The sequence below is a fragment of the Anomaloglossus baeobatrachus genome, chromosome 3 (assembly GCF_048569485.1).
Source record: "Anomaloglossus baeobatrachus isolate aAnoBae1 chromosome 3, aAnoBae1.hap1, whole genome shotgun sequence".
NCBI classification, from domain to species: Eukaryota; Metazoa; Chordata; class Amphibia; order Anura; family Aromobatidae; genus Anomaloglossus; species Anomaloglossus baeobatrachus.
The window spans coordinates 601,854,946-601,880,285 of record NC_134355.1 but is presented as its reverse complement, the minus strand read 5'-3'; the positions used below and the strand labels follow the sequence as shown (position 1 = coordinate 601,880,285).

The following is a 25,340-nucleotide window of genomic DNA, read 5'->3' as shown; positions in this document are numbered from 1 at the left end:
TTTGGTAAATTAAAATGGTCTTTATTTTCTATTCCTGAATAAGAAACTTTGTGCACTGTGAGGATCGTGACATGAAATGCTTTAACGTCATGATATAAATTATAGATCACGTCTTGTTAAATGAGACTAAAAGATTAATGTCCTGTCAGAACACAACGGATACGGCCATGGCACACGGCGTGAACGGCATTTCTTAGGTGTAATACTAGGAGCTCTTTTCCAGAAAGGATTTACAGCATCTAACACATTGCTGGTACACCGTCTCAAAATCTTCATCGCTGCCCTGTAAGTGGAAAAGTAAAAAGTCAGTTACACAGGAAACTCATAAATGATTATATCTCACTCCTGTCTGCTACAGGACGACAACACTGTCAATATATGGAGCCTAATCTGTATTGGGTTGTGAGCACGCGACGTCTATCGGGTGGATCCCGCCTGCACATGCACTCAAAGGCTGCAAAGAAGCACAGCAAAGTCAAAACTTGCTGTGTACATGTCAACTTGTCACATCTTTTAACGGCTTCAGCCTTTGAAAGCCGTAAAGCAGCTAAAAGTAGTCATCCAACCATTGTTTAGACGTCGTTTACTATTTATACTTTAAGTGAAAAAAAAAAACAAAAACAAACAACAAACACACACAAACAAAAACGTAGGCGACTGAGCCACCTCAAATGTCTGAAAAAGCTTCAGGAAAAAGACCGCTGGCATGATCCCAAAACAAAAAAAAAAAAAAAACAAAACAACAAAACACACAAACACCTTGAAATACCCAGCAGATACATCAGTGTCTTAAAGATGTCATGATGTCATGTGCAGATATCCTAATGGCTTCATAAATCACAGTACACCTTAGGCTAGGTTCACACTTCCGTTCCTGACTGATTTAAAACAACGGATCAGTCGTTTTTTAGTTGTCAACTGATGCAACGGATGTGTTTTTCACAGGATTCCTTTCACAGGAATCCTGTGAAAAAACTGATCCGTTGGGTCCGTTACATCCGCTGTGCGTCTGTTTTTTGACAGATCAGTCATGATCCGTTTGTGTTTGGGACAGCCCAGTGGGTGTGCCAGACATGCTGGGCATGCTCAGTAGAGCATGACGAAATCCAGAGCTGGATTCCATCATAAGACGGATTATAACGGAATCCAGCACCACAGACCTATATTACAAGCGTGATTGACTGTGGCGGATTCCTGCGCGGTGCGTCAATTTTGACGGCCAGAAAAACGTTACATTCTGCATTGCTCCCGCCCGGCGGTCAGTCAAAAAACGACTGACCACGACGCAGAGGATGCAACGCAAGGTCATCAGTCGCAATCCGCCACTAATACAAGTCTATGAGACCCAACGGAATCAGCTAAACGGATAGCATTGTTTACCATAGCCGCGGATTGTGACTGATACATTTTAACGGAAGTGTGAACCTAGCCTTAGCAGGCAGTTGTTTACTATACTATTCAGAAAAGTTTAGGGTCACACGTCAATCATTGACTTCAGGAGCTGTAAAACATCTGGCCCCTCGCCATGTCACCTGCCTTTATTAATGGGTGACAGAACAGCTCATTCTAGATACAATGGTGACTCCTATTAACGGTAACAAGTAAATTCATGAAATTCTGTCCCTCCTAAATATTCCTCCATTATCAGCAAGTTATCACTGAAAACGTGTAAAAGCTAGAGCAACTCAGCCACAAAGTGAAGAGCAGGTAGTTACAGAACATGGTCTCCGAGTGCGTAAAGAGGGGGATATATAATCCACCCCCATCCAGGTGTACAGTAATGCCTTTATATACTATATTTATTGCCTTAAGTTTACAGATGTGACGCTCACCTAGCTTTCGGTTTGGTCCTGCCTCTGCAATAGAAACAAAGTCTCCCGTAACTCAACAGGACCTGCCATGATATAATGAAGAGGCGGGGCACTGCGCTGTTTGGTGCTGCTCTGGCCCCACCTCTTCATTACATCACTGCAGGTCCTGTTGAGTTATGGGAGACTTTGTTTCTAGTGCAGAGGCAGGAGCAAACAAAGCAATGTGAGCGCTCAGCACAGAGACTGCGGGCTGTGCTGTGATGGTATGCCGTGCTCTGGCCCGGACACTGCAGTGATCTGCACTTCCTCCAGGCCAGACATGACTGCAGCGGCACCCTGCTCCTGCCTCCTAAACAGCGGACACACAGTCTCCCCAGCCTCTGCAGAAAGCCGGCGGCTGGAGCTCCCACGTGTGTCCGCTGTTTAATGTAAATGAATATTCATTAGCTGCTCCCCGCCCACCTCTCTCCGCTCTCTTCAGTCCGTGACTAGAAGCGGGTGTGAGGAACAGCAAATCAATACCTGTTTAATGTAAACAGGTATTGATTTGCTGTTCCTCACACCCGCTTCTAGTCACTGACTGAAGAGAGCGGAGAGAGGTGGGCGGGGAGAAGCTAATGAATATTCATTTACTTTAAACAGCGGGCAAACGTGGTTTCTCCAGCCGCCGGCTTCCTGCATCAGCGACCCTCCCTGCCTCCTGTGATCCCACTCCGCTGCCTCGGACTATAAGACACACACCACACTTTCCTCCCAAATTTGGAGGAAAAAAGTGCGTCTTATAGTCTGAAAAATACAGTATAATATATAGAATTATGTTATATATGGTATTGATGGAGGTTTTTGCCAAAATACACAAGCTTTGAATGGTCCTCACTGCAACTGCACAGGTCACAGAATCTAATGCATTAGCAGAGTGCAACAGCCCCCCCCCCCCTTCATAAAGATGGGGGCAAAACAGGTGCAAGGTACTGATATAGCACTGGGCAGCCTGCCTAATCTAATAGTATGGTCATCACTATTCGGCTGCAAGTCAGACACCATGCACTATAGGTTTGTGAACAGGGCACTATACATGCATTATTGCCATAAGTGGTGGGGTGGGGGTGAAATCATCTGTATCTGTTTAAAGCATTGGTTTATTATTTTTTTGCCATGTTTACATTGAAGCATTTGGGGATTTTTCTTTTAAAGTTCCTTTTATTTCTTTGGCTATCTCTTAGACATGGTGAGGTTGGTGTGCTTACTTTGAATATCCACGTCAGAATGGCTGCACAATTCATATATTAAGATGAACAATGAGCATTTTAGGAGTCCAACTGTAGAATGAAATAATGCATGAGTCCAAGTGTTATCAGCCTGTCTGATAGCTGCAGCTTGTACAGAGCAGTGACAGTTCTCAGCAAGGAGGGGGGACACTGAGGAGCTGTCAATGAGGCTAGCTGTTCAGAGATGAAGTTGACCTTTTATAAAGAATTATGCAGCCTTTCTGACATGGATTTTTCAAAGTAAATCCATCAGTGTCACAGGGTATTTAATAATGCATGCAGATTGCTTTGTGCATTCTGTTGACAGATCTGCTTTAGAAAAGGACCTTTCATCGGCTTTAACATGTTAAACTGGTCTAATCATGGAAAAGTTATTGCAGAGCTTAATACATTTATTCATTTTTTTTTCTTGTTTTTACTTCTTAGCTCAGTTGCAGAGATATTAGTCAGTAAAGTTTATATTCTAATTTCTACTATAACAAGGGGATGTAACCAGAGATTCTCCATTGGGGAAGTTGACTTTTTATACTGTAGGGCACTGAGCAATCATATTCAGGCAGAAAAAAAAAAAAAAAATTATAACAAAAAAAAAATGCTTCCAGATGTTACACTTTGTCCGTGTGATATATAGTGACACAACTCAGCACTTTTCCTTGGGTCACACACCTCAGTGTCGGCATCTAGTGTGATTCTAAGCAGGGTTGGTGTAGTGATAGAGCAGAGCTCTAATAACTCACTGAAAACTGCCATAATCATTAGTGAGGACACGTGTGATTAGGGGGGGGTGGGGACGGTACGACAGAGCCAATAATGCTGGAGGGAGGGGGGTGGTCACATATATTCATTTGGTTCTGTGATAGCCATCAGGACATTATTCCTCAATACATGAGATAGATGCAGAGGGGTGTGTGTAATGACACACAGCTCTGCTCAACCCCCTTCTGTATTTGATGCCAGCAGTAAATCTGTGTGACCTATTGAGGAGAGCAGCCGTCTCTCATCACATCTTGCCATATCGCAGAAAAAGTCGGCCCGACCTTCTTTTGAGGAGCTTTTTATTTCTATCCCCCTCTCCACTGATTGAAATTCTGTGACAAGTCCTCTTTTGAGCATGTGCACAAGGCTGTATTTTCTGATGTTTTGTCACCGGAGGCTTATTATTTTTATTCCATATATAACAGTGTCCACTTCAGAGTAGAACATTGCTAAATGTTGAAAAGAAATTCAGGTGTAAAACTTACATAATATGGGTCTTCAATAATGAGGCATTTTTGTGGGTCGTAGCTTCCAAGTAGTTCAATTTTAGCTTTGCAGTCTTGCACTTGGTTACATTTACGTTTCAAGTCTCTGCAAAACAAGATCCACACATCCTAAACCATTAAGAGCATTACTCAGCCCCGTAAGTAGCTGAGGAGAGGGGTCCTATGTCCGAATTCTATAATATAATATAATTCACATATTGCTAAATTGTAGGCGGCGTCCCAGCGTTTAACCTGTGGAATTTTCTTGCAAATGAGGAATCTAGATTTTGTTCTCTGGCACGAAATACATTTGGGTCGGCCCTACGGGTCTTAGTGGATTCTACAGAAGTCCCATTTGTGTCGGCTTTTGAGGTTTCTTTTGTTCTTTGGTCTACTCTCACTTGACTATTTCCACCTTAATAAAACTCCGGTGTGGTATAAAGTAACCGTCCTGTAGTATTCTGGGGATTATTAGGTTTAGCTAGACAAATTATTTAGATAAAAAAATAAAAAAAAGTTATTCTCATCTAATAAAGTGACTGTATATCTTGAGGAGTCCCAATATCCAGAGAATGAAGGGCTCAAAAAGCATGGGTTAAGCAAGAGGGCGCAAAAAATACATACTTTCCCCCGTTGAAGCCATGATGAATGTGTACACATGTTATGGCATATAGCGTATTATGTCAACTTTAAAGGGATTCTGTCACCAGATTTGGTGACTATAAGCTGTGGCCACCACCAGTGAGACCTCATATTCAGCATTCCAGAATACTGTATATAAGAGCCCAGACCACACTAACGTAAAAAACAATTTTATAATACTATAATAGGGGGTGGTCCGGTTTGATGGGTGTCACTGCTCTCCAGTCTGGCGCCTTCTCTCTGCTGTGATCTCCGTCCTCCTCCTACCCAGCCCATCTCCGTCCTCCTCCTACCCATCCACACAGGCCGGCATTGTGGTCCTGCGCAGGTGCACTCTGATCTGCTCTGCTGAGGGCATATCAAAGTACTGTAATGCACAGGTGCGAGGAAAGGTTAAAGACCACCAGCACATGTGCACTACAATACTTTAGTCTGCCCTGAGCAGGGCAGATGAAAGTGCACCTGCGCAGGACCTTAATGCCGGCTAGTGCGCATGACATAGGACGCGTCATGCACAGAGGCCTCAGGAGGACAGTGATCGCCGCAGAGAGGAGGCGCCACACTAGAGAGCAATGACGTCCATCGGACTGCATAGCTCCCTAGGTAAGCATAATAAAGTGTGTTTTCTGCACACCAGCCTGGGTATTCCAGAATACTGTATACAAGAGCTCAGTGATGGTGGCTGCAGCTTATGGTCGTCAAGTCTTCTGACAGGTTCCCTTTAAAAGGCCAGTGGATAGCTCCCACCCCCACAACAAAAAAAAAAAAAAAAACCAAAACAAACAAAAAAAACCTTCATCTGCCAATCTGATTAATGTGGCAGTAAAGGCCCTGTCACACACAGAGATAAATCTGTGGCAGATCTGTGGTTGCAGTGAAATCATGGACATATTGTTCCATTTGTACACAGCCACAAACCTGCCACTGATTGTCCACAATTTCACTGCAACCACAGATCTGCCACAGATTTATCTCTGTGTGTAAAGTGGCCTTTAGACTACAAAAGGCTGCAACTGGAGCATTCATGGGAATTAAATGGTTATTCATGCTGAATTACAGCACTGCAAACAATCTAGAGAATTCCCACTTCAGCGAGGTGAGCAGGCAGCTGACGTCACATCTACTCAAACCTGCCGGGACACATATGCAATGAGTAGGCAGAGTCTACCTGTCCAGTCTTTGAAAGGAGAAAGGTTTATGATATTTGCTGATCGCACACGTGTCCCCGCAGGTATCAGTAGTTGTGACGTCACCCAACCACTTACCTCTGGTGGCAAAAGTGAGCAGAGCGGGACTACCTCTTTCAGGTGTATCCACAGATGGATCACTAACCTCAGGTTACTTTCATCCATGCATAGAATGTAGTCATAGGAGAGGAAATCATTTTTTGTGATCTGAAAATAAAAAGACACACTATATTAAAAGACACACATTGCTTACATTGCTTCATAATAGTGAGGCACATAATTCTGGCAATGTCATTACGCTCCTCAAATAAAGTGTTCACTGTGCTAATTGTACAAAAGAGATCACTAATCCCATCTCTCCGACTAAACCAATACGGTCTCGAAAATTAGCAATTGTGTGCCAGTGCCATACGTCATCCCCTATAACACTACTTCAAATGACCCAATACGATCCTTAGAAGCATCACTTGATCAACCCACTTGTATCGATCAAGGCAGCGCCCATCTAGCCAGAATGTGGCAGAAGTACACAAATCACAGACTTGAAGCCCGGGTTCGCTGTCACCCCCGACACCAAAGAATCTTGACCGCTTGTGGTCTGCACACTGTGAAGTCACAAGTCTGCAGTTATACATAGTGACTGCAGACTTTCTGCAAAAGGCCGGACAAGCTCTTTAACTACAACTAAAATCAATTTTCAATTCCAGTTTTTTGAGTGGAAACTCTCCACCTCTCATAACACCTCAAAAACCTGAAAATTTCAGCTCTGAAAACTCAGCAAAAATCGCACAGCATTTACTATTTTATAAAATCGATGATTGTCATATCTGCTGACACTAAGCGATGAAGAAAAGTTTTAGGAGATAAGGGAGAGATCCCGCAAAACAAAAAAAAAAAACAAAACATGACCTGCTCTTTAGCATGGAGGTGGCCCGATATTATAAAAATGATATAAAAAAAAATAGTATAAACAGTCCCTGCCGGAGGAATGAAAGCTTGTGGCGCCGTCCAAGTAGAAGGGAATTGGGTGGGAATCTCAGTAGAAGACGGACTGTCCTATACCTGTCGTGCTTTATGCGTTGTTTCGGTGTCATGGCTTTTAAGGCACTTTACGGCCCTTGAATCGGGGGAGCAACCCACGTTCCAGTGAGAGGTAGCAGCGCTGTCTATGGACCACTGCAATACAAAACATAATGGATAGGATTCAATGACAGAAGGAACGAGGTACGTTACCTGCCTGGCAGTGTGATTCATGGGAACGCCGTGCTTCCTCATACAGCTCTGGCCGCGATAGTCCGGGGGGTTTCCTATTTCATAAGTAGAGGTGGCTGCACTGTCTATGTGCCACTAGAATAGAAAGACAAACAGTCCAATATATGTGTCTCATGAAGAAGTATAAGGTCTCATGTCCTCACTATTAAAGCACCACTCCAGCATATTATTGTTCCTGAAGCGCTGGAGGGGGTTCCACCAACGGGAGGTCCGTGCACCTAGTAAGATACTCACCCCCCGCCGTCTCCAGCTCCTCCAGGTGCTGCAATCTTGTGATCACAGCTTCTGACTGACCGAAAGTCAGAGGTATCGGTCACAAAACATTCAATGCCACAGTAGTAAAAAATAAATGCATTTGGTTGCAGAACTCCTATAGGGACATCTGTGCATCTAGGTAATTACCTACGTAGGGACACAGCCCAAAGACCCAAGGAGCCCATATGGAAGAAATACAGAGATCAAAGCAGCAGACGATATCCAGCGATGGGCGATTAAGAGAATCAGAACATCTTTATTCTGCCACATAAAGTGCAACATTTCAACCTGTCAGGTCTTTTTCAAGTATGCTCAAAAACAGCCTATGAGAGGTCGAAATGTTACACTTTATGTGGCAGAATAAAGAGGTTCTGATTTTTTTCATCACCCATTGCTGGTTGCCCTCTACTACATTGATCTAAGCCTTCAATGCAAGTCTACGAGAGTCTCACTCTGGATCTTATAGACTTACACAGAGTTGGGATTTCCAGATTGCTCAAGAAACACTGGAGGAGATATTCGTCAGGTCACGAACTGACAGAGACCAACTAGTTTTGGCACGGATAACAGAAGAAGATGGTGAGTAGGAGTCTAGGTGCAGGGAACTTATGATTATTGGCACCACTCCAGCAGTAAAAAAAAAACAAAAAAAAAACAAAAAAAAAAAAAACACTGGAGTGGGGTGACAATGATTGCAGGATGTTTGCATGGCATTATCGTCAGTGACCTTCACAGAAGATCTCACACTGTTAGGTGGTTGCAGATCACAGGGGACTATGCTCCTATAAACTTTAATGAGAGTCCAGCATTACCAGTCTTTGTTCTGCTTTTAAAAATGCCATAATATATCTATCTGTAACAGGTCACATAAGTGTTTTTGGTCATGCGACTAAGAGCCACAATCGTGTCCCTAGTGTAGCCATAGACTTACAGAAATATTTGCATGTCAATACTTTTATACATGTAGCTCAATGTCTCTCCAAAGAACAGACACATGAGGTGACCAGAAGTGGCGCTGTATAGAGAGACATGCAAACTTTGAGGCACCTTTTTTTTTTTTGTACATTGATAAAAAAAAAAAAAAAAAAGTATTTTTTTGCTGGCTTACTGGTATACTCTGCAACTTGTGGAAACCTTGTTAATCCAGGGACATAAACCGCAGGGAAAGGTCAGGAGCCAACTACAGAATCCAGCAAAAAGAAAAAAAAACGAACTCCAGCAGAAAAAAAGTCCAGGAAAATGTTCTTTTCATAAAGAAATTCCATATTTTATTTAATCTTCTATTAAATGTCATTTGTAAATCTACAAGGGGCAAAGTTGTGTAAATGGGGGTAGTAGTCCCACCGGACTATGCGTTTCGGCGTGTATTTACGCTTTCCTCATGGTCCGACCTTCCTGGACTTTTCTCCGCTGGATTTTTTTTTAGCGTTGCATTCAGATCCCTTGGATAAGAAAGCAACCTCCCTGTACGATGTCTGTTCATTTACATGGAACTACACCACGGCCCCCCGAGGAAGCTAACGAAACGTGTGCGTCGGGGCACGTTCTCCACACTGGCATCCACCTGAATACGGGTAATTATGTTTAACCTCTGTATCGCTGCACGCTAGATTGGGGAATAATTATGTTCCACTTTGTGATTTTGTCACTATAATGACTGTTTGACATTCCCCTGTTCCTGCAGCAGCACATATTCAATTCTTATTGATACTCTGAATGCCCACAAGGTATTTATGTGTTTGATATAAGACTATATGTCTATGGATGATTGTAACCTATGTGATGCCTCCTTTTGAGAATGCCATAGGATATTGGAATTTTCCCATATTTGGTGTCGGACCATAGTGCATTATGTCAGGTTCCCCTCCTGTATAAACGTACATGTGATTTATAAATTATTAAATGTGATGTATTTTTAATCTTGCTAATAATTTTTCTTGGAAAAATAAAAAAAACTTTTCTAATGCAAGATTTTAGCTTTGACGCATTCTTATTATATGTGCAGACTATGATTCCCAGTCTTCTCCTCTGTTTAATATGATTGTAACTTGGGTTTAGTCGATTAGAATAAGCAATGATTCTACATTCTGTCCCTTTTCGTTCTATTTATTGATGCTTGAGGATCCAGATCACATCTAACGAGCATCAAAGTATTGTGATAACACACCCGAGGAATGTTACATTTATATGTGGTATACATGTTTTCTATTGATGTAATGAAAGAATAATGGAAATTTGGGAAAGAAATTTAGACTTGGTTCATGTGATTTTATTATGTGCTCTTGTATATAATGTGTAATCATGGTACAGAGATACGGGCATTTAAACATTCAGCTGCCGGAGCCACTGAGCACAGTTTGGGCACAGTTTATGGATACACCATCACTTTCTATGATCGGAAAATCCATCAAAATGTATTTACATCAAGTAATAGACAAAACATTAATGTCAAGTTGCAGATATTTGCAAAAACTAAATTTCGAACAAGTGTGGACAGGTGAGCAGCTCCTTGCCACACAAGGTCAGTAACAATGGTGTGTATTGCGGCTTGTAGCTTATAGAAGTTTCGCTTGAAATGACTCATCAGTATTGATCCCTACTGAAGCATCTTGTAGCCTCCAGCGGCAGGGAAGGGCTCGCTCCTGTGGATGCTCTGTCCAGCCATTACCAGGCACAGATCACATCCCAGCAGTCTGCTGACAAGCCCGCAGGACAGCAGATTCCCACAGGGTTACTAACCTGCACAAGCAGTATCAACCAGAGGGTTCAATTAGGACACTTCACATTAAAGTGGCTCTTAACCCCAGGTTGAAATTTCAGGTTTGATCAGAGGTAATTGCTTTGTCTTCCCACCCTCCCCCCTCCCCAAACATTACTCTTGTAACTTCTGGGTAATTACAGATGCAGCCGAAAAATCCTCCCATGGATCTCATGGCAGATCTGCTACAAATTGTATGGCTTAGGCTGCTTTCACACTTGCGTTGTTTTCCTTCCGTTACAATCCGCCCTTTTGGAAAACAGCGGAATCCGTTAACGGATTCCGCTGTTTCCCATAGACTTGTATGGGTGACGGATTGTGCCAAAAAGACCTGCGTTGCTTCCGTTGGGCGACGCTCCATTGCTTCCGCCCAGCGGGAGGAACGCAGCATGTAACGTTGTTTTGAGCAGCGGAATCCTCAGGATTTCACTGCACATGCTCTTTTTTTTTTGGTTTGTTAAAATCAAAAACTTTATTTTGTCTTCGCGGTGGCCGAACGTTCAGCTGAGCGCCCGCACGCCAGCATGCTTGGCCGCCGGCAAGTGACAGCGCTCAGCTGAGCCACCGGCTATTGAGAGCGATCAGCTGATCGTTCACAATATAGTCTGCTGCCGGTAAAAAAACTGTAAAAAAAAAAAAAAAAAAAAAAGCTTTCCGTTGTTTTGTACGATCCGTAGCAGCCGTTGTGCCACTATATGCAACGCTACGGAGGCCGTCCAACGCAAGTGTGAAACTAGCCTTACACTGAGGGCTCATTCATGAGTTCCACTCAAAATACGACGGGCAAAATATATATATATAGGGTCCTTTAACATCCCAACCAAAGTTGTGGGGGGGGGGGGGGGGGTTTAAATCTGTACTGGTGTGGAAAGAAGGGAATTTTGTTTACTTACCGTAAATTCCTTTTCTTCTAGCTCTAATTGGGAGACCCAGACAATTGGGTGTATAGGCTATGCCTCCGGAGGCCGCACAAAGTATTACACTCAAAAGTGTTAAGCCCCTCCCCTTCTGCCTATACACCTCCGTGCTCCCACGGGCTCCTCAGTTTTGGTGCAAAAGCAAGAAGGAGGAAAAAGAATTATAAACTGGTTTAAAGTAACTTCAATCCGAAGGAATATCGGAGAACTGAAACCATTCAACATGAACAACATGTGTACACAAAAAAACAGGGGCGGGTGCTGGGTCTCCCAATTAGAGCTAGAAGAAAAGGAATTTACGGTAAGTAAACAAAATTCCCTTCTTCTTTGTCGCTCTATTGGGAGACCCAGACAATTGGGACGTCCAAAAGCAGTCCCTGGGTGGGTAAAATAATACCTCGTAAAAAGAGCCGTAAAACGGCCTCTTCCTACAGGTGGGCAACCGCCGCCTGAAGGACTCGTCTACCTAGGCTGGCATCCGCCGAAGCATAGGTATGCACCTGATAGTGCTTCGTGAAAGTGTGCAGGCTCGACCAGGTAGCCGCCTGACACACCTGCTGAGCCGTAGCCTGGTGCCTCAAAGCCCAGGACGCGCCCACGGCTCTGGTAGAATGGGCCTTCAGCCCTGAGGGAACCGGAAGCCCAGCCGAACGGTAAGCTTCGATAATTGGCTCCTTGATCCACCGAGCCAGGGTTGATTTGGAAGCCTGTGACCCTTTACGCTGGCCAGCGACAAGGACAAAGAGTGCATCCGAGCGGCGCAGGGGCGCCGTACGAGAAATGTAGAGTCTGAGTGCTCTCACCAGATCTAACAAGTGCAAATCCTTTTCACATTGGTGAACTGGATGAGGACAAAAAGAAGGTAAGGAGATATCCTGATTGAGATGAAAGGGGGATACCACCTTAGGGAGAAATTCCGGAACCGGACGCAGAACCACCTTGTCCTGGTGAAACACCAGGAAAGGGGCTTTGCATGACAGCGCTGCTAGCTCAGACACTCTCCGAAGTGAAGTGACTGCTACTAGAAAAACCACTTTCTGCGAAAGGCGTGAGAGAAATATCCCTCATTGGCTCGAATGGTGGTTTCTGAAGAACCGTCAGCACCCTGTTCAGATCCCAGGGTTCTAACGGCCGCTTGTAAGGAGGGATGATGTGACAAACCCCCTGCAGGAACGTGCGTACCTGTGGAAGTCTGGCTAGGCGCTTCTGGAAAAACACAGAGAGCGCCGAGACTTGTCCCTTAAGGGAGCTGAGCGACAAACCCTTTTCCAGTCCAGATTGAAGGAAGGACAGAAAAGTGGGCAAAGCAAAAGGCCAGGGAGAAATACCCTGAGCAGAGCACCACGACAGGAACATTTTCCACGTCCTGTGGTAGATCTTGGCGGACGTTGGTTTCCTAGCTTGTCTCATAGTGGCAATGACGTCTTGAGATAACCCTGAAGACGCTAGGATCCAGGACTCAATGGCCACACAGTCAGGTTGAGGGCCGCAGAATTCAGATGGAAAAACGGCCCTTGAGATAGCAAGTCTGGTCGGTCTGGTAGTGCCCACGGTTGGCCGACCGTGAGATGCCACAGATCCGGGTACCACGACCGCCTCGGCCAGTCTGGAGCGACGAGGATGACGCGGCGGCAGTCGGCCCTGATCTTGCGTAACACTCTGGGCAACAGTGCCAGCGGAGGAAACACATAAGGGAGCTGAAACTGCGACCAATCCTGAACTAAGGCGTCTGCCGCCAGAGCTCTGGGATCTTGAGACCGTGCCATGAACGCTGGTACCTTGTTGTTGTGCCGGGACGCCATGAAATCGACGTCCGGCACCCCCCAGCGGCAACAGATCTCCTGAAATACGTCCGGGTGAAGGGACCATTCCCCTGCGTCCATGCCCTGGCGACTGAGATAATCTGCTTCCCAGTTTTCCACGCCTGGAATGTGAACTGTGGAGATGGTGGAGGCCGTGGCTTCCACCCACAGTAGAATCCGCCGGACTTCCTGGAAGGCTTGCCGACTGCGTGTGCCGCCTTGGTGGTTGATGTATGCCACCGCTGTGGAATTGTCTGACTGAATTCTGATCTGCTTGCCTTCCAGCCACTGCTGGAACGCTTTCAGGGCAAGATACACTGCCCGTATTTCCAGAACATTGATCTGAAGCGAGGACTCTTGCTGGGTCCACGTACCCTGAGCCCTGTGGTGGAGAAAAACCGCTCCCCACCCTGACAGACTCGTGTCCGTCGTGACCACCTCCCAGGATGGGGGTAGGAAGGATTTCCCCTTTCGATAATGAAGTGGGAAGAAGCCACCACCGAAGGGAAGCTTTGGTCGCCTGCGAGAGGGAGACGTTCTTGTCGAGGGACGTCGGCTTCCTGTCCCATTTGCGAAGGATGTCCCATTGAAGAGGACGCAGGTGAAACTGCGCGAAAGGAACTGCCTCCATTGCTGCCACCATCTTCCCCAGGAAGTGCATGAGGCGTCACAAGGTGTGTGACCGACCTTGAAGAAGAGATTGTACCCCTGTCTGTAGTGACCGCTGCTTGATCAGCGGAAGCTTCACTATCGCTGAGAGGGTATGAAACTCCATGCCAAGGTATGTCAGCGATTGGGCCGGTGTCAGATTTGACTTTGGAAAATTGATGATCCACCCGAAACTCTGGAGAGTCTCCAGGGTAGCGTCGAGGCTGTGTTGGCATGCCTCTAGAGAGGGTGCCTTGCTCAACAGATCGTCCAAGTACGGGATCACCGAGTGACCCTGAGAGTGGAGGACCGCTACTACAGTAGCCATAACCTTGGTGACAACCCTTGGGGCTGTCGCCAGGCCGAACGGCAGTGCCGCGAACTGAAGGTGTTCGTCTCCTATGGCGAAGCGCAAGAAGCGCTGATGCTCTGGAGCAATTGGTACGTGGAGATAAGCATCCTTGATATTGATCGATGCTAGGAAATCTCCTTGGGACATTGAGGCGATGACGGAGCGGAGGGATTCCATCCGGAACCGCCTGGTCTTTACGTGTTTGTTGAGAAGTTTCAGGTCCAGGACAGGTCGAAAAGACCCGTCCTTCTTTGGGACCACAAACAAGTTGGAGTAAAAACCGTGGCCCTGTTGCTGAAGAGGAACAGGGACCACCACTCCTTCTGCCTTCAGAATGCCCAGCGCCTGCAGAAGAGCCTCGGCTCGCTCGGGAGGCGGGGATGCCCTGAAGAATCGAGTCGGGGGACGAGAGGTGAACTCTATCTTGTAACCGTGAGACAGACTGTCTCTCACCCAACGGTCTTTTACCCGTGGCAGCCAGGTGTCACAAAAGCGGGAGAGCCTGCCACCGACCGAGGATGCGGAGTGAGGATGCCGAAAGTCATGAGGAAGCCGCTTTGGTAGCGGCACCTCCGGTGGTCTGTTTAGGACGTGACTTAGACCGCCATGCATCAGAGTTCCTTTGATCTTTCTGAGGCCTTTTGGACGAGGAGAATTGGGACCTGCCCGCGCCCCGAAAGGACCGAAACCTCGACTGCCCCTTCCTCTGTTGGGGTATGTTCGGTTTGGGCTGGGGTAAGGATGTATCCTTTCCCTTGGATTGTTTGATGATTTCATCTAAACGCTCGCCAAACAATCGTTCGCCCGAAATTGGCAAACTGGTTAAGCGCTTTTTGGAAACAGAATCTGCCTTCCATTCCCGTAGCCACAAGGCCCTGCGGAGTACCACCGAATTGGCGGCTGCAACCGCCGTACGGCTCGCAGAGTCCAGGACAGCATTAATAGCGTAAGACGCAAATGCCGACGTCTGAGTGGTTATGGACGCCACCTGTGGCGCGGACGTGCGTGTGGCTGCGTCAATTTGCGCTTGACCTGCTGAGATAGCTTGTAGCGCCCATACGGCTGCGAATGCTGGGGCAAAAGAAGCGCCGATAGCTTCATAGATGGATTTCAACCAGAGCTCCATCTGCCTGTCAGTGGCATCTTTGAGTGAAGCCCCATCTTCCACTGCAAGTATGGATCTAGCTGCCAGTCTGGAGATTGGAGGATCCACCTTGGGACACTGAGTCCAGCCCTTGACCACGTCAGGGGGGAAAGGGTAACGTGTATCCTTAAGGCGCTTAGAAAAACGCTTATCTGGACAAGCATGGTGATTCTGGACTGCCTCTCTGAAATCAGAGTGGTCCAGAAACATACTTGGTGTACGCTTGGGAAACCTGAAACGGAATTTCTCCTGCAGGGAAGCCGACTCCTCCGCCGGAGGAGCTGAGGGAGAAATATCCAACATACGATTGATGGACGCAATAAGGTCGTTCACTATGGCGTCCCCGTCCGGAGTATCAAGATTGAGAGCGGCCTCAGGATCAGAATCCTGATCAGCTACCTCCGCTTCATCAACTCGCGATTCCCCTCACTGAGACCCTGAACAATATGATGATGTCGAGGGAAAATCTAAGCGAGCTCGCTTAGTCGGTCTGGGGCTGGGGTCTGTGTCAGAACCCTCAGCTTGGGATCCATGAGATACCCCGGGAGGACATTGTTGGTCCAGCTGAGGTGGGCCCGGGAACAAAGAATCAACAGAGTCCCTGTGCTGAGATACCTGCCTGGACTGCAAGGCTTCTAGTATCTTAGCCATAGTCTCAGAGAGTTTTGCAAACTCCGTCCCTGTCACCTGAACAGTGTTAGCAGGTGGCTCCCCCTGGGCCCCCCCTAGCAGAGGCTCTGGCTGAGCAAGTGCCACAGGGGCCGAACAGTGCAGACAATGAGGGTCAGTGGAACCTGCCGGTAGCGGGGTCGTACGTGCGGCGCAGGCAACATAATAAGCCTGTGTTTTGGCACCCCTGCCTTTCGTGGGCGCCATGCTATTATCTTCCCTGAGCAACACAATAGGGTATATAGCCAGAAATCAACTGTGCACTATACAGTGTAAAATAAACATATAATGTTACACTACTGCACAATGGGGCTAGCACCACAGGTGCTGCTTACCACCCGCTTAAAGCGGTTGTGAGGCCACCAGAGTCCCTGCCTGGGTCTCCCAGATTTTGTCCCCCTCTGCAGCGTCCGAGGAGCTGACAGGAATGCGTCCTGAGGAGAGGAGGGAGTCGTGGGCGTGACCCAGAAAGAGCAGGAACTGGTTCCTGCACTGTGCACAGTGAGGGGAGTGGAGTATGCAAGGCATGCTCCAGCCCTCAGTGCTGCTCGTTCTATGCAGCGTCCCGCCCTTCCCCTGCCTGTCAGGGCTATGGGCGGGAGGAAAGGAAACTAGGCCGCAAAAAGCCGGGGACTCTAGTAATAAACGCGGCCGCCGTAAAAGCGCGGCCGGCGTGGAAGTCCCCGGCGCACTACAAGTCCCAGCCGCGCTGCAGTATTTCCAAGGCAGCGGCGGTCAATGCGGCAGTCCCTATACATAAACACACTCAGCAACGCTGAGTGTGTAATGGCACATATTAACCCGGTCAGCTCCGCGGTCCCCGATGCACTAGCACACCCAGCAAAGCTGTAGTGTTGCTGTGCGCGGTCCCCACGGGGACACAGAGTACCTCCAAGTAGCAGGGCCATGTCCCTGAACGATACCCGGCTCCTATCCAGCAGGCTCCACAGGAGTTGTGGATGAAGCACGGTCTCAGTGCCTGAAGACCGATAGGATCCCACTTCCACCAGAACCCTGAGGGGGATGGGGAAGGAAAACAGCATGTGGGCTCCAGCCTCCGTACCCGCAATGGATACCTCAACCTTAACAACACCGCCGACAAGAGTGGGGTGAGAAGGGAGCATGCTGGGGGTCCTATATGGGCCCACTTTTCTTCCATCCGACATGGTCAGCAGCTGCTGCTGACCAATCTGTGGAGCTGTGCGTGCGTGTCTGACCTCCTTCGCACAAAGCAAAAAACTGAGGAGCCCGTGGGAGCACGGGGGTGTATAGGCAGAAGGGGAGGGGCTTAACACTTTTGAGTGTAATACTTTGTGCGGCCTCCGGAGGCATAGCCTATACACCCAATTGTCTGGGTCTCCCAATAGAGCGACAAAGAAACTATTAATTCATATTGTACAATATTCATCTCAATTGTTTCTGGGTAAAGCCAAAGACTTATCAGCAGCCCAGCGTACAGTGAAGTGCTGCAAATCTGTGGGGTGAAATGCTTCAACCACAAAAGCTCAATTCCAGTTTTCACTTCGCATAAAGTGCTGCCTTATCGTTAGATCACTTTGTAATCTATTGGGGTGAGGTCTCTGGGACACCTACTGATCCTAAAAATGAAGCACCTGATGACTATTTATTGTCTTTTCCTGTAAATTGACACTCCTGGCCTCCAAGTGCTTCAGGAAATTATTATAGCGCCATTTATTCCATGGCGCTTTACATGTGAAAAGGGTGCATTCACAGACACGTACAATAATTGTGAACATTTCAAGGCACAGACTGGTAGAGGAGGAGAAGACCCTGCCCAGGAGGGCTCGCAGTCCACAAGGGATGGGTGAGGATACATTAGGTGAGGGTAGAGCTGGTCATGCAACACTGTGCTGGACTGAGGGATATTGCAGTTTGTAGGCTTGTCGGAATAGGTGGGTCTACAGGTTCCTTTTGAAGGGGTTTCTACAGTAGGCGATAGTCTGATGTGTTGGGGTAGAGAGTTCCAGGGTACGGGGGAAGGCACGGGAGAAATCTTGTACGCGATTGTGGGAAGATGAGATAAGAGGGGAGAAGGAGATCTTGTGAGGATCGGAGGTTGCGTGCAGATAAGTACCGGAAGACTAGGTCACAGATGTATGGAGGAAACAGGTTGTGGATGGCTTTTTATATCATGGTTAGGGTTTTGAAACTGAGTCTTTTGGAAATAGGAAGCCAGTAAGGAAACTGGCAAAGAGGAGAGGCGGGGGAATAGCGGGGGGAGAGGTGGATTAGTCCAGCAGCAGAATTTAGGATAAATTGGAGAGGAGTAAAGCGGGCTTTACACGCTACGATATTTCTAGCAATTGCTAGCGATATCGTACACAAAAGCACCCGCCCCCGTCGTGCATGCGATAGTGTGATCGCTGCCGCAGCGAACATTATCGCTATGGCAGCGTCACACGCACCTACCTGGTCGGTGGCGTCGCTGTGACTGCCGAACAATCCCTCCCTCAAGGGGGAGGTGCGTTGGGCATCACGGCGACGTCACTAAGCGGCCGGCCAATCAAAGCGGAGTGGCGGAGATGAGCGGGAAGAACATCCCGCCCACCTCCTTCCTTCCTCATTGCGGGCGGGACGCAGGTAAGGTGAGGTTCCTCGCTCCTGCGGTGTCACACACAGCGATGTGTGCTGCCGCAGGAACGAGGAACAACATCTATAAACAACCATTAACAATTTTTGGTTTTAGGACGACCTCTCCATGGTGAACGATTTTCACCACTTTAGAGGACGTTTAAGGTCGCTGGTAAGTGTTACACGCTGCAATATCGTTAATGACGCCGAATGTGCGTCACTAACAACGTGACCCCGACGATAAAACATTAACGATATCGTAGCGTGTAAAGCCCCCTTAAGTGTTTAAAAGGAGGCCACAGAGCAAGAGGTTACAGTAGTCCAGGCGGGAGATAATGAGAGCACGTACTGGTGTTTTTCCAGATTCTACCAGTGAATAGGGGCCTAGAGTGCCTTCAGACTAGTATGGTTCTCAAACATTGGACCTCCACTCATCAATACAGAACCCTCAGCACTGGGTCAATGAACTACTACAAAAGGGATTTTATTCATTAAGGTACTACAACCTATGCTACCTCACAGATTATATTTTATTTTTTGGCTCAGTGGTTAGTACTGTTGCTTAGCAGCGCTGGGGTCCAAGGTTTAAATCCCACCAAGGACAACATCTGCAAGTAGTTTGTACGTTCTTCCCTTGTTTGCAAAAAAAGATTGGTCCAAAAATTCCAGGTGAGAGGTGTAAGAAGATTGTTGATGAAGTTAAGAGTGACAACAATTTTGTCTGATGCATTTTTTGGAGTTTTGCGTGAAATTATTTTCAATTTTTTCTGTGATGTTCCAATACACACAAATTGTTTTTATTCGTCAACGTGTTTCGGAACAATTTCTCCTTCTTCAGGACGGAAATGACATGTAATTTTTGTGGCCTGAAGAAGGGGAAATTGTTCTCAGAAACGTGTCAATGCATTAAAATCTCCAAGTTCGATCCTCTGGATCTGGATTCTTTACATGGCAGTGTGGCTTTATGTTATTTCTTGCTTCCTATGGATTACGTCTTCCAGGGGTGCTGCGGTAGCCGGTTCATGCTATACTTGTAGTTATGGCTTCTCACAACTACCCCAGGTTAGTGTAACTGCCCCTTCCATGGACCCTCACTATCCCCACATAAGACCCTATTACACTTCTTTATTTCTCAAGTGTATACCTCCATCTTTTTCAGAGGAAGGCACCCTGATATTTAATGATCGGCGCCCCCACTCACCTGTGACTAGAAGTCCCTCATGTAAGAAAAAAAAAACAAGTCAAGGTAATTATAATATTCTATACTCCCAAAGAAACCTGTCCATTCACTACGACGGGCGGCACGGTCGCTCAGTGGTTAGCACTGCAGTCTTGCAGCGCTGGGGTTCTGGGTTCTAATCCCACTAAGGACAACATCTGAAAGGAGTTTGTATGTTCTCCCCGTGTTTGCGTGGGTTTCCTCCGGGTTCTCCAGTTTCTTCCCACACTCCAAAAACATACAAATAGGGACTTCAGATTGTGAGCCCCAATGGGGACAGTGTTGCCAATGTATGTAAAGCGCTATGGAATTAATAGCGCTATATACCGAATTTTTCACTTTATAAGATGCACCTGATTATAAGACGCACCCCCAAATTTGGTGAAGGAAAAGAGATTTTTTTTAATGTTAAATGGGGTCCATCTTATAATGCCAGTGTCCGTCTAACAATTCATATAGGGTATATGTCCCTCATAGCCCCCCCATCATAAAATTAGCCTCCCTTAATCTGGATATGGCCCCCTTATATTGAATATAGCCCCCTTGTGCTGGGACATGTCCCCCTGTGCTGCCCATGGCCCCTATAGATGGCACACCTCCCCTGTGTTTGATATGCCCCCCATACTGCTGCCCATAATAAAATAAAACACTCTTTCCTCACCTTCTCAGTGCTGTAATCCCTGTGTCTCCCTCCGTGGGGTTGAGCTCCGGCCTCCTCCACTTCCTGGTTCTTGCTGCCGGTCATGTGATCGGCACGGCAGAGTGATATCATCTCTGTGTGCCTTATCACAGACAGCAGCAGCAGGAGACCGGGAGATCAGCGCTGGAGGTAAGCAAAGCTTTATTTATTTTACTATGGGCAGCAGTATGGGGGCCATATCTAATACAGGGGGGGGAGTCATGTGCGATCAAAGGGAGCACAGGCACATATAATATGCCCCGCTGCCCCAGCCCATCAGCGCAATGCGGTTTCAGCACCACGCTTCTGATGGACAGCGGCTGTGCATATTATATGAGCAGGAGATCTAACGATGCCGCCCGCAGCCTTCACCTGCCCCCAGCACCACTCCAGAGCGGACCCTGCAATAAAATAAACTGGTACTCATACCACTAATCTGAATAGTAAAATAGTCTGGTGGAAGTTGTCAAAAAGCTCCTGTCACAATTCTCTGGGCACACTGGTCACAAAAAATGGGTCCATGTTCCTATGATATTAAACATTATCTGCATTACCTGTGATCTTAGAATAATCAGGTAGACTCTTACCTGGTGCGATACACCCTCATCTGCTACCAGCTTTCTAAACACGGCTTCTGCTATTGGAGATCGACAGATGTTACCTGCAAGAAATATATAAATTAGGACCTATGAGAGATGTGGAGGCACGTTTGGAAGAAAACAGAAATTATTTCCCTTATTTTTCACAACTCCTTTAACTCCTAATTACTCCATGATACATAAATCCATCACAGAGTGTTGGGATGTGTGGAGCCAGCTCAGGGGGTGAGCCCGCAGAACAAAGGGCAGGTAGCGGCTGTGTAAAACAGCAACCGCCTCAAAGAGCATCAACTGGTGCTAACTGCTGAGATGCCACATCCTGGGAACATGATCATTCTGAACCTCTATCACAGTCCCCGTGTGCATTGAGTGCAGAGGCCCCCGAGGGTTCCCAATACAGTGAAGCTCAGCCACAGGCTGCAGAGGGCAAAACGATCTGTGATATACATTGTGATACTGAAGCGCCGTAGCACAAGCAAATATACGTAGCTTTAAGTTTGTTATGGGGCCTAAAAGTGTAATATGGGAAAAAAAAATAATTAATGAATAGTAGCATTACAAAATTAAAGCAATTTTAAAATCAGCCCCTAGTAGAAGATATGTGGAAAAAAAAAATCAATCAGAATGAAAACAGGGGTTCCCTTGCCGGTTTCCCATACTGGTACTAACCTGACTTCAACCTGGACTGGCAGCACCTTTACAAATGTGAACAGGTGCGTATCTGTACATGATGTGAAATATATGAGGGAAAAAAAAGGAACTGTCGCACACTGCAAAACCACAATAAATTCTACCTAATAAAAATATTTTTGGAGGTATTTAGAATATTATAATGGCCATTGTAATACTAGCCCAGCGCCCCTTCATGGCACCCTCCTTTTTTTTTTATAGTATTTTTTTCTAGTATTACAATGGCCATTTTAATATTCTAAATATCGCCAAAAATATTTTATTAGGTAGAATTTATTGTGGTTTTGCAGTGTGCGACAGTTCCTTTTTTCCCTCATATTTCACATCACGTACAGATACGCATCTGTTCACATTTGTAAAGGTGCTGCCAGTCCAGTTTGAAGTCAGGTTAGTACCAGTGTGGGAGACCGGCAAGGGAACCCCTGTTTTCATTATATATTGCATGTAAGGAGTGGTGCTCTGTTTGCTGGATTTGCACCCCAGCTCCTGGCAGCTTCATTGGCCTTATCTGTGTTCACCCGCTGATCTTATAGGTTTTTAAAGCCCAGAAAAATAGAAAACAAATCTTTATTTTTATATCGCGCTAACATATTCCGCAGCGCTTTACATGCATTAGGAACACTGTCCCCAATGGGGCTCACAATCTAAAGTCCCTATCAGTATGTTTTTGGAGTGTGGGAGACAGCCCACGCAAACACGGGAGAACATACAAACTCCTTGCAGATGGTGTCCTTGGTGGGATTCGAACCCAGGACCCCAGCGCTGCAAGACTGCAGTGCCAACCACTGAGCCACCACAAGACTACAGTGCTAACCACTGAGCCACAGGGAGCCGGCACTGACAGCTGAGAGCGGTGGACGCAGGTAATGAAGGTAAATATCGGGTAACCAAAGGAAGGGCTTCTTGGTTACCCGCTGTTTACCGTGGTTACCAGAGTCCGCAGAAGCCGGCTCCCTGCTGCCTGCACACGTAGCAGAGTACACATCGGGTAATTAACCCGATATGTACTGTGGCTAGGTGTGCAGGGACCCAGCACTAAGCGGTGTGCGCTGGTAACCAAGGTAAATATCGGGTTAGTTACCCGATATTTACCTTAGTTACCCAGCGCAGCATGCTTCGTGTAGTGACGCTCCAGCGATCCCTGCCAGGTCAGGTTGCTGGTGGGATCGCTGGAGCGTCGCTTAGTGTGACATCTCACCAGCGACCTCCTAGCAACTTACCAGCGATCCCTATCAGGTTGTATCGTTGTTGGGATCGCTGGTAAGTTGTTTAGTGTGACTGGGCCTTTAGCCTCATACAGCATGGTCTGTGAGGCGATCTGTAGCTCAGTAACACAGGGTTGTTATGGTGATGACTCAGGGTTACTATGGCAGCCATTGGGTCCCTGTGATTCTTCTCCCTGCCTCCTGAATGCTGTAATCGCATTGATCGCAGCATTTAGGGAGTTAAACTGCTGGGAGCAACGTGGGCACCACTGCGGGAAATGAGAGCCGGGTCCTGGCTGTAACATCATCCAGAGATCTGGCGGCGATCACGGGGGTACAGCACCTGAAGCCAGCGAGCTCCATGAGTTAAACAAAAAAAAAAAAAAAAAAAAGAAGTGAAAAAAACTCAAACGCAATAAAAAAAAAATGCTATTTTTTCACCTGCTTTTTTTTGCATTAAAGAAGTATACAAAAAAGCATCGTGGGCACGTAGCCTTACGCAATAAAAATGTATGGACCCTAAAATGCTAAAACAAGACCTCACGGCTCATCAATGGAAAAACAGGAGTTACCGGTCTCAGAAAATAGCAACACAAACCATTTTTTTTCAGAATGCAGTTTGGATGTTTTTTCATTTTTAGCCAAAAGTAAAAAATAGTACAAATTCTGCACGGCCAGAATCAGGTCATGTCTCCAGGACATTTTACATGACAAAACCCAAGGACCGCGGCGGACTGGAAGGTTTCCACTGCACTCGGCTTCTCACCGCCCCGCAATACATTATATGGGTGGCACGGTGGCTCAGTGGTTAGCACTCCAGTCTTGCAGCACTGGGGTCCTGGGTTCAAATCCCACCAAGGACATCATCTGTGAGGAGTTTGTATGTTCTCCTCGTGTTTGCGTGGGTTTCCTCCGGGTTCTCCGGTTTCCTCCCACATTCCAAAAACATTCAGATAGGGACTCTAGATTGTGAGCCCCAATGGGGACAGTGTTCCTGATGTATGTAAAGCGCTGTGGAATAGCACTATATAAATGAATAAATATTATTATATTATATGGTAACATGAACAGCGCGGTCACAACTCGCCACACCCCCAAAAATAAAATAATAATAAAAGTTTTGGAAAAAATTGAGGAAAATTAAAACATAAAACATCGCATTATATTAAGCACTGCCATTAATATAGGATTTCTGCACTAGAAGGAAGGAGACCCCGGACACCCTGACTTCATACAGCAGAGACCTATGGAGGGTGCAGGAAGCGGCCGGTACAGCCCACACTTGCCCGTCCCCACACACACACTCACCGAGGCACACAAACAGAACAGACTTGCTCCCGGCCGCCGCCATGTCTTCTTATTCCGCCGCCGCCGCGCTCTGCCCGGACTTTCACAGCACAAGCTGTAGAAGTCTCACATTACCGGAAACGCGTCACTTTACGGCACTTAACTTCAACACACACCGCCTGACTGGTGGCTGACGTCATTGTGCGCTGTCAGTGATGGCACCACGTGACTCCTCCAGCAGGTCACATGGTGTAGCATGTAAATAAAAGGTTCCGGATCACGTGACGGAGGGCGGGGTTGTGTGGCAGGTGTGAGCCCCGCCTCCTCGGCGCTCACCTGTATGCTGGGCGTGGTGCTCACGGGACGGGGGAGAAGCGGCGCTGAGCTGTGAGTGCAGCTCCGGAGGAGAGACTGATGCGCAACAAGTGAGTACGAGTCTGGACAGGAAGGGCTGGGTACCGGCTATCTGATCAATGGCAGATGATGTGCCTAGGTATCCATGTCACATCCACCAGTGATGACTGTCAACACCTGCAGGGCAGCTATGGTGGCCATTGGTTGTCACCCAGCCTTCCCAGACAATCTGATGTGGAATTGGGAAAATTAAAATGAATGCACCCCCCTCCTTGTTTGACCCCTTTCTCTGCGCTCCCCTTTTTGTATGCCCCCTTTCTGCGCCCCCACAGATCACTTGTGTTCACCTGGTGGATGTGTACCAGAAAAATGTAAACAGATCCCATTAAGATGATAAATGGATACCTATGATCAGTGAGGGTCTGACAATCCCGGGGATGGGGGGTCCCTTGTGAGTGTACCGCCCCCGTGCCAGCGGCCGAGCCGCTCGGATCCGGCGCTGCGGTGGCTCGAGGGGTCTCCGGCCCTGGGGGGTTCACGCGGACACTCGAATTCAAAAGAGAGGGGATTGATATGTACAGGGGATGTGTAAGTTTGTGACGCCACCCACCGTGTGTGGTAATGTAGGAGACCACCCTTGCTGTTGGGGGAGCCCGGTGGCGATGGTGTAGCAGCAGGATGTTTAACCCCTCCGTGGGTAGGGGGTTTATGCCCCGGGGACCGTTGGTTGTTGGTGATTGGGGTGCCGT

General features: G+C 47.2%; 2 protein-coding genes across 4 annotated transcripts in view; one reads left to right on the top strand and one right to left on the bottom strand.

The window, feature by feature from the left end:
- On the bottom strand, positions 1–24,435 carry ACP1 (acid phosphatase 1). Of its 2 annotated transcripts, none has more exons than XM_075341055.1 (6): positions 24,259–24,435; positions 21,044–21,117; positions 7,212–7,325; positions 6,295–6,356; positions 4,321–4,426; positions 1–283 (listed from the first exon to the last, which is right to left on the bottom strand). In XM_075341055.1, exons 1-6 carry the CDS (start codon positions 24,299–24,301, stop codon positions 206–208), a joined length of 477 nt encoding a protein of 158 aa, XP_075197170.1. In that variant the 5' UTR covers positions 24,302–24,435; the 3' UTR covers positions 1–205. The 2 variants fall into 2 exon arrangements, with proteins under 2 accessions (XP_075197170.1, XP_075197169.1); XM_075341054.1 differs by lacking the exon at positions 7,212–7,325 and adding an exon at positions 7,383–7,496 and having other exon boundaries at positions 24,259–24,430.
- Positions 24,436–24,452: 17 nt separating this feature from the next.
- The window catches only part of SH3YL1 (SH3 and SYLF domain containing 1), a 134,865-nt gene continuing 133,977 nt past the window's right edge, over positions 24,453–25,340 (top strand). Inside the window, exon 1 of one of the 2 annotated variants that reach the window (XM_075341052.1) lies at positions 24,453–24,662. In XM_075341052.1, coding sequence (XP_075197167.1) covers position 24,662 — 1 coding nt within the window. In that variant the 5' untranslated portion in view covers positions 24,453–24,661. The remainder of the gene's footprint in view (positions 24,663–25,340) is intronic. The other variant, XM_075341053.1, reaches the window with a different exon arrangement.

Coding starts and splice junctions, on each gene's coding strand:
- ACP1 (XM_075341055.1), bottom strand. CDS start 24,301: ATGGCGGCGGCCGGGAGCAAGTCTGTTCTGTTTGTGTGCCTCG. Junction 4,427..6,294: donor ATGGATGAAAGTAACCTGAG/GTTAGTGATCCA, acceptor CTTGTTTTGCAG/AGACTTGAAACGTAAATGTA. Junction 284..4,320: donor TTATTGAAGACCCATATTAT/GTAAGTTTTACA, acceptor TTCCACTTACAG/GGCAGCGATGAAGATTTTGA.